The sequence below is a fragment of the Setaria viridis genome, chromosome 8, assembly GCF_005286985.2.
Source record: "Setaria viridis chromosome 8, Setaria_viridis_v4.0, whole genome shotgun sequence".
Lineage (NCBI taxonomy): Eukaryota > Viridiplantae > Streptophyta > Magnoliopsida > Poales > Poaceae > Setaria > Setaria viridis.
The window spans coordinates 17,681,867-17,690,782 of record NC_048270.2 but is presented as its reverse complement, the minus strand read 5'-3'; the positions used below and the strand labels follow the sequence as shown (position 1 = coordinate 17,690,782).

The 8,916-nt window shown below is 41.7% G+C and overlaps 2 protein-coding genes and 1 pseudogene across 2 annotated transcripts; all 3 read left to right on the top strand.

Moving 5' to 3' along the window:
* The first annotated feature begins 206 nt into the window (after nt 1–206).
* LOC117834345 (L10-interacting MYB domain-containing protein-like) lies at nt 207–1,440 on the top strand. Its single transcript, XM_034713946.1, has 4 exons — nt 207–257; nt 350–688; nt 739–979; nt 1,241–1,440. Exons 1-4 carry the CDS (start codon nt 207–209, stop codon nt 1,438–1,440), a joined length of 831 nt encoding a protein of 276 aa, XP_034569837.1.
* A 358-nt stretch (nt 1,441–1,798) lies between these two features.
* LOC140220234 (protein ALP1-like) lies at nt 1,799–2,983 on the top strand (annotated as a pseudogene).
* A 1,084-nt stretch (nt 2,984–4,067) lies between these two features.
* Nucleotides 4,068–6,591, top strand: LOC117833948 (copper transport protein ATX1). The gene is made up of 3 exons (XM_034713537.2): nt 4,068–4,229; nt 5,137–5,212; nt 6,248–6,591. Exons 1-3 carry the CDS (start codon nt 4,221–4,223, stop codon nt 6,400–6,402), a joined length of 240 nt encoding a protein of 79 aa, XP_034569428.1. The 5' UTR covers nt 4,068–4,220; the 3' UTR covers nt 6,403–6,591.
* The last annotated feature ends 2,325 nt before the right edge of the window (nt 6,592–8,916 follow it).

Below are 8,916 nucleotides of genomic sequence, written 5' to 3'. Positions count from 1 at the left end.
GGATCAATAAGCTGCTTCCTAATAAAGTGTAGGGACCTGTATGGATCATCTTTTATCGACCTTGTTTATGTGCTAATGAGCCACTGTTAACTGCAAGTGCAAGTCCTCCCCTACGTCTACCAGTACGGGGGAGGTTATCTCAAGGGGGTGGCTGTAGACGTGGCGCATCTTCTTCAGGTGGTGCGGCCTTTTCATCGTTCACGAACATGGTGGATGAAGAAGAGATGGATGATGAAGATGAGGACTCCGAACCTTCTGTAAACATCCTAAGCATAGATATCTTTCCATGCTCATGTGTGTTAGAACAGAACAATGTGAGAACTATTTATCTTCCCATGTTGTGTGTTAGAACAAGTATGACAAGACAAATTGGAGCAAAACAAACACCGGTATATTTTGTGAACTAGCTGTCGAGCAAATGAGGCTAGGGAATTGCCCAAGTGGAAAGATGAATACAAGGGGTTACAAAGAAATGGTACAAAAATTTAAAGAAAGGACAAACCTGAACCATGCCCCCAAACAATTCAGAAATAGATGGACACAATGCAAGAAACTTTATACTTTTTATAAGTTCACAATGTCACAGTCAGGATTAGGTAGAAAACCAAATGGTGCGATTAGAGCTTTGGAGAAGTGGTGGAAAAAAACATTAAGGTATTCTGGTTTCCTCAAGAAATTTCAGCTAGATGTATAAATGTTTATGAAAGACCTTACTTGCTATTTTCTTTTGTATTTTAGAGTTCAGAGTGCATGAAATTTTCAAAATTCATACCACACTATATTGATGAGTTACATGAAATGTACCACAATGTAGTTGTGGATGGAACTTCGTCAACCATAGCTGGAGATGTCAATGAGGAAGAGGAATATGAAGAAGAAGATGAACTTGAGGCTGAGGAAGATGGAAATGATGTTGATGCAAGCCCATTGAGTAATAGCAGTCGCAAGAGGAGTTCTAGCACAAAAGATACAACATCTAGTCTATCAAAGAAGGGGAAAAATCATATGCTAAACATATTCAAGGGCCTTGTCCACAACATGCAAGCTGAAAGCTCTGAAGAAACAAACACAATAAGAGTTAAGATGGAGTTAAAGATGAAGCAAAAAGAAATGAAGATAGAACAAATGAAGTAGCAGAGGGAAATGAAGATGGAAGTAAAGATGAAGCAAAAGAAAATGGAGATGGAATACAGGAGGAAGGAAAAGGAAATGGAGATGGAAGAAAGATGAAAAATTCAAGAAGGAGAAGATAATGAGATAGAACAAAGCCTCAAGTTGGCGAGGGAATGTGGAGCAACAGATGGTACAGAAGAGTTTTTCATGGCCATTGAATTGTTTGCCACAAGATACAACCGAACTGTTTTTGCCAACATAAATAAAAATGAAGCTAGGTTGACGTGGCTGAAAATGAAGTGCATCGGGAACAAATCAAGCTACTGAACATGTAGATTGAAGTTGCTTGGGTCGACCCCAAAATAATGTTTGAGCTATTTGACTTGTGAATCCTTGTTATGTTTGAACTATCTGGTTTTGTGAACCCATTTATGTGTCATCTGTTCTATCTGTGAACCCATGTATGTGTCACCTGTTCTGTTTGTGAACCCATTAATATGTCATCTATTGTATTTGTGAACCTATTTACGCTTGTGTTTTTTGTACATGAAGTCTGATCATTTTTGTTATGTTTGTACAGATTCTAACGGCTCATTCATCATCGTCATCTGATTCTGATGAAGAATGGCTGAAAAGAAGGAAGAGGAGGAGGAGAACACTTTCTATTGTTTGTGCAGCTGTCGGTATGTACTATTACGACACATACCTAGACAAAGCTAAATATAGGGTTGCTTCAGAAACTAGTTATGAATGGGTTATTAAAACACTAGGAAATAGGACATCTTGCTACAACATGTTCAGGATGAGTAGGGATGTGTTTGATAGGCTACACAATATCCTAGTCCAATCTTATGGGTTAAAGTCAACAAGGAGGATGACATCAGTAGAGTCTTTAGCTATGTTTGTGTGGATTTGTGGTGCCCCTCAAAGCATGAGGCAAGATCGTTTTGTTAGGTCAACTGAAACATGCAGTAGAAATTTGATAAAGTATTGCGTAGTGTTTGCAAGCTAGCAGGTGATATCATTAGACCAGTGGACCCAACATTTAGTACCGTGCATCATAGACTGCAATCACCACGGTTCTCTCCCTACTTTGATAATTGCATTGGGGTAATAGATGGAACACATATGCCTGTTGTTGTGCCAATTGATAAGGTTGTCCAACATACGGGACGACATGGGTACACTAGCCAGAATGTGTTAGCAATATGTGATGTCGATATGAGATTTACTTTTGTTGTTGCGGGATGGCCTGGGTCGGTCCATGACATGAGAGTCTTCAAAGATGCATTGACCAAGTATGGCGACAAGTTTCCTCATCCGCCTGAAGGTGCTTCCCGATTCTATGATCCAATACTTGACACAATAGCAATCCATTGCTTGAATACAACACGAATTAAATGATTGTGCAGGAAAATTTTATCTTGTGGACTCTGGGTACCCAAACAGACTGAGTTATCTTGCACCATACAAGGGTACAAAATATCATATCCCAGAGTTTCGACAAGGACCACTCCCAAGAGGTAAAAAAGAGCTTTTCAATTATGCCCATTCATCACTAAGGAATGTGATTGAGAGGTCTTTTGGAGTTTTGAAGAACAAATGGCGTATTTTGCGTGATTTACCGGTATATCCAATGGCAAAGCAAAGCAACATAATTATCGCTTGCATGGCTATTCATAACTTCATTAGAGAGAGTGCACTTGCTGATGTGGACTTTGAGAGGGCGGATCATGATGAATGCTATGTGGCACTTTCGGAAGCATCGTCGTCACAAACCATTGTGGGTACTACTCAACACGAGGACGAAGATCAGAACATGAACCGGTTTAGGGATTGGATTGCCGATAGACTGTTCAATAGATCGTAGCTTTATTGCTTTGTAACGATGACATTTGTGGAATGTTGAACAACATTTGCTTTGAATAAAAAAAATAGCTGCCAGCACCGTGGCAGCCAAAAAAAAGAATGGCGAAAAAAAGGGCGTTGGGCACCAGCTCCTGGATTTGGCGCTAACATCAACTGGCACCAACAGCCCTGATATGATGATGTTAGGGGTAAAGATCAAGAGTGAGAAATGGGATGGTATGTAATTATTAGGAGCAAACATGTCAAAAGCAACCTCATTCAATGCAGTTTAGCAACTCAAACTGAATAGCTATATCTAAAAATAAGCAACTACAAGCAACTTTAGTTGCTTATAATAAGCAACTTTAGTTGCTTATAATAAGCAACCCAAACAAACAGGCCCGGATGCGTGTAGCAAATCGAGGACTGGGTTGCATGGGCGCAGTTTGCAGCCTGCACCGATTTTTTTTTTTCATTTAGGCCTGGTTTGGTTCACTTGCTTAAATTTAAGCACCTGTCACATCGAATGTTTAGATACTAATTAGGAGTATTAAACGTAGACTATTTACAAAACCGATTATATAAGTGGAGGCTAAACGGCGAGATGAATCTATTAAGCCTAATTAGTCCATGATTTGACAATGTGTTGCTACAGTAAACATTTGCTAATGATGGATTAATTAGGCTTAATAGATTCATCTCGTTGTTTAGCCTCCACTTATGTAATGAGTTTTGTAAATAGTCTACGTTTAATACTCCTAATTAGTATCTAAACATTGATGTAACACTTACTTAAAAATGAGTAAAGGGAACCAAACGGACCCTTTCACACAGAGCCACGGAGCAGACGTGCGCGGTGACGGCATGAGACAGGCCGCCCGCGGCGTCCACTGGGTCCGCGCTCTCCCGTTGACCAGCGATTCTACAGACGCAGGCACCGCCCTACCCACCTACACCAACCCTCCTCCGCGCCGCGCACCCACGGGCCAGGGCCACGGTCGCTGCGACCCCACGGTTCCGGGCCCCACATCTCAGCACGCGATCTAGACAGCTAGAACGCGTCCGGCCTCTCCCCGTCCCTGGCTGGATCCACCCTCCCTCCCATTGCGTGTTTCGTGACGCCACTACCTGTATTTATCGACCTCCGTTCCCATCGGGAGTCTTCCGTTCCGTCGATTCCGTCAAGAGCTCCCCGATCCCGCCGTGTTCCCTCCGCTCCCCCCTCTCCGGAGAGATCAGCCCACTTTTCCCCTCGCGCGATGGCCCAGGTAAGCAGTGCTATCCCCCCTGTGAAATTTCCATGTCGAATTTCAGGCACCGCCCTTCGCTTAAAGATTGGAACGATGTTTCGGAGTACCAAATGATCCGGTTTCCCCACAATTTTCGACAATTTCTCTACGGGTAGCAAAGACCCTGCACTGCAGGTTGATGGCGCCAGAGATGAATGCGTCCGCTTGACTTGCTATTTAGGGCCTGATCTGTAGGTGCGAGATCAACTAGTTAAACCTACATAGATCTAAGGTTGATTTTTTCTTAATTCGCACACATGTTTTCCGTCGATGCTGAAAAAAAATGCCCTTTGTCCAGACAATTTTGGGCCTCGGTTATGCCAGATGAGATGACTTTATGGCATGATAGTACGCCAATTATTTGTTTGAGGGACTGGCCACCGAGCTTCAATAATTTAATTATCAGTGTTTATGTTTTAAATTGCTCGTTGGAAAGTACTTTTAACGCAGTATGTTTATCTAGTGAGTATAAATTATATTGGGCTTTGATTATAAACCTTAGAGGACTCTCTCTCTTGTAACTCTAAAAAAGCTTGAAACTTTTATATATGTGAACTAATTATTTTGTGTCTTGCTGTGCAACATGGTCAACTAGTTTCCACCTTTTCATATCGGAAGATGTTAACTGCTTACTTTGTTAGGATTATGCGGTCATGGTAGAACATACATGCTATGCAATTATATAATATGAGTATATTGGTCTTCAAATAAAAGGGTTGGGGAAAAACTATGTCACCATATTGATTTGGAGGCAACAACACACAGAAGTCTTAGCAATGGAATTGCTAAAGTTATATCTACGGAATCTGGAGAAGCACGTCCATTTTTTTCTCTTCTATTAAGCAGAAAGTATTAATTCCTCCAAAAATTTTGTTCTGTGATGCAGACTGTTGTACTCAGGGTTGGCATGTCCTGTGAAGGCTGTGTTGGAGCTGTTAAGCGGGTTCTAGGCAAAATGGAAGGTTGATCGGTTTCTCTTGCTTAATATTTTCTATGTTTTCTGATTGTTAGTTATTTCAATTTGTAAGTGTAAGTCTGGAATTGGATACAACATTCTGTTGCGCTTGTTCTGAACTTATACTAAATCCCAACTCCTCTAGCAATCCTGCCACCCTGCTATGCAGCTGGTGCTGGATTAGGCTCTGGTAAAATGGCCTATAGAATCTTTAGAACAAACTTGGCATGCTTTTGCAAAAGTTCTTCATTACACGTACCAAGTAGATGAGCCAATTCAGTGAATCTGTCGTTAACAACTTGTATGTGGTTAGAGAAGGTAGGATGTTGTTCAGTTTTCCTTGAACTTCCTGTTTCAAAGGATGGAAACATTTACTCGCTCTGTTCCAAATTATAAGTCGTTTGACTGTATCCTAAATCAAACTTATCTAATTTTGACTAAGTTTATCAAAAAAAAATTAACATCTACAATATCAAATAAATGCACTATGAAAATACATGACATGGTCCATCTAATGAAACTAGTTTGATGTTTTAGATATTTATACATTTTTCTATAACTTGGTCAAAAGTAAGAACTTAAACTTAGGAGAAAGTTAAAACAACTCATAATTTGGAACGAAGGGAGTAGTTTCTACAGTTTCTGCAATGCAATTTTATCGCCAATGCTACTCTGAACTTCAACTTTTAACCTGCTGGCTAGTGCTACTCTGAATATATCTGTCTGTGAATAATTGTAATGGAATCACAATGCTATAGCATTATCATATGTTATTGGTCCAACTTGTAAGCCAGTTGCTTTCTAGCCTTAAATGACCGACTTAAGTGGAAGAAGCAGTTTAACGCTGAGCATATTGCACAATTAAATATGCTTGTATCTAGTTCGATTGAACCTTTTGCAGTTTAACGCTTAACATATTGCGCAATTTAATATGCTTGTATCTACTTCTTACAATGTCTTACGGTTTAAACTCCTCGGTCATTTTAATTTATAGCAGTATGTTGCAATCTAAACATATGCATTGGTCATGTGGTTGTATCAGGTGTTGAGTCTTACGAAGTAGACATCAAGGAGCAGAAGGTCACAGTGAAGGGTAACGTAACACCGGATGCAGTTCTGCAGACTGTTTCGAAAACTGGCAAAAAGACTTCGTTCTGGGAGACTGAACCTGCGGCGCCAGCTGATGCTACTGCTTGACAAGTTGGATGTAACAAATTCCAGTGTTATTGTCCGGTAAAGCTAAAAATGGGTTTGGTCTGATGGCATTTAGTATGTTACAAATAATGCCAAACAGCTACTGCAATTTGTACATTCTGTATGCTCGCTATGATGTACTCCGTAATGGTTTGGCCGGTTCGGTAAGATAATTGATAATTGCTTGTATGATGTTTGACGCGTTTGGATCCTCGGCAAATATAGCTCCTGCGTCGTTAAACTAGGGTAGGTCTTTAGATCCGTAAAAAAATTCTTGCTTCTCGAGCCTTGCAGGGCCAAAAAAGTTCACCTTCGAAGGAGAGCCGATTTCGCTCGCCTCTTACAGCAAAATCGGCGTTGCGTTGAACAAATGAGCACGAAACCAGCTCCATCCGCAACAAACTCCACCCTTTCGGCTGACTTTCTGCTTTCTCGCGCTCCACGCAGCCCTATCCCTCCGCCTTCTCGAGCGATTTTTACTCCATTACTGGCCGACGCCATAAGATTAGACTGCTACAAGACCGTCGATTCGATCTCTGGGTTGTTCTCCGGCAGCAGGCGGAATCGATCTCTACGGCTGTTCGTCGGCAGCAGGCGGAATCGATCTGCGGCTGTTCTTCAGCAGCAGGCGGAATCGATCTATGCGGCTGTTCGGCAGCAGGTGAACTCGTGAGGGAAGTTGAGTACTTCGTCTTCCGTTTGCAAGGTCTGCACTTGTTCCCCAATCTTAAGCGCAAACGAGGCGTTCGGTTTCTCGAGCTAAAGTTTAATACGTGTCACATCAAATATTCGGAGACTAATTAGAATAATTAAATATAAGTTAATTATAAAACTAATTGCACGTATAGAGGCTAAACGACAAGACGAATCTATTAAGCCTAATTAATCCATCATTAGCAAATGTTTACTGTAGCAACACATTGTCAAATCATGGACTAATTAGACTTAATAGAGTCGTCTCGCCGTTTAGCCTCCACTTATGTAACGGGTTTAGTAAATAGTCTACGCTTAATACTTCTAATTAGTATCTAAACATTCGATGTGACGGGAGCTAAAGTTTAGGGGAGGAACCAAACACCCTCAAAGTTGTGATTTGTCATACTAAAATTCCATTTTTGCTAATCATTTGTCAATACACTATGCTCTACATACGTACTATACGTACTGGTGATCTGTCTATCGAATCTCTATTTTCTTTGCATCGTGTGTTAGCTACTGTAACTAATTGATTATAGATGGACGACCATGCCTAGCTAATAGAAAGATTGCATTCACCAGCGCTTCTATATTGGCATGCTGGACATTGCTGATATAAATGCAATACCAATAATCCTATGACATACTCTTCGTTAGAGAGGAACAAAGAAAGGATGAAATATCTGCAGAAACTCTAATGTGGTGAGGAGAAACACTGTATCGCGGAATTGCGGATGGAAAAATCAATGTTTTTCAAACTGTGTCACATACTACGTGCTACGGGAACACTTAGCGAGTGTTTGGTTACAAGAACTAAAGTTTAGTCGCTATCACATCGAATGTTAAGATACTAATTAGGAGGACTAAACATGAGCTAATTATAAAACCAATTACACAAACGAAGGCTAATTCCTGTGGCGGAACACCTTGGATTAACTCAACTAAAGCACGGCTAAGTCGCTTAACACGCGATCCTCATGCCTTAATCAAGTTAACTCGATGTGCCGTCGGATTACATCCGATTTAACCACTTAACAGGACCGAGTTAGCATAGCTCACACGAAGGTGAGTGGTTCCAGAGAATACAACAATCCCCAATGGGTTTAACAATTCATTACACACTGGTTGAAATCAGAGTTTAACAAGGGTTGAAAGGAACATCAGAACATAAAAACATAGCGGAAGCTAATCATCGGGGTCGGATGTCCCTGGTGAGGCCAGCCAGGACATCATTGATCCCAATCCCCGCCGTCCGGGGAAGGATCCCACTCGACCGTCCACCCAGGAGGCAACTGGGGCAGCCAAGTGCCAGCAGCAAGCTCTGAAGCGGGCACATGCTGCTCAGGCGCGTCTGCCTCGAGAGAACCGGGGAAAGATTGCGGGTCCACCAGTCAGTCTCGTTTTCTCCACTGCTCCAAAATTGGAAGGAACACTGCCTTTGGACTTAGAAAGAATCGGCAGTTTTGGGTTGGGTTTTTAGGGGTCGGGACTGAGAATCGGACCTTGAGCGCTTAAGCTCCAGAAAACTAAGTCAGCGGGATTAGGGACTTCGGTTGAAGATTAACTCGGCTGATTGTCCAAGGTCGTTACAGCCTACCCCCCTTAAAAAGAATCTCGTCCCGAGATTCAGGTGTAAGGGTAACCAGTGGGGTGTACAGTCCTTACCTCCTTGGTTGGAAAGAAAACCTCGAAAGTGTTTGTTCAGATACTCTTCTATTTCCCATGTTGCTTCTTCCTCTGTGTGGTTGTTCCATAGTATCTTGTACATTTTCACAATCTGTCGTCGGGTATGTCTCTCTTTTCGGTTGAGGACCTTGGTTG

Excerpts from the sequence above, each read along its gene's own strand:
- LOC117834345 (XM_034713946.1), top strand. The coding sequence starts at position 207 with ATGGTGGATGAAGAAGAGATGGATGATGAAGATGAGGACTCCGAACCT. Across the intron at positions 258-349 it reads ATGAGGACTCCGAACCTTCT|AACAAGTATGACAAGACAAA; the intron begins GTAAACATCCTA and ends GTTGTGTGTTAG. Across the intron at positions 689-738 it reads TCAAGAAATTTCAGCTAGAT|AGTTCAGAGTGCATGAAATT; the intron begins GTATAAATGTTT and ends TTTGTATTTTAG.
- LOC117833948 (XM_034713537.2), top strand. Across the intron at positions 5,213-6,247 it reads GGTTCTAGGCAAAATGGAAG|GTGTTGAGTCTTACGAAGTA; the intron begins GTTGATCGGTTT and ends TGGTTGTATCAG.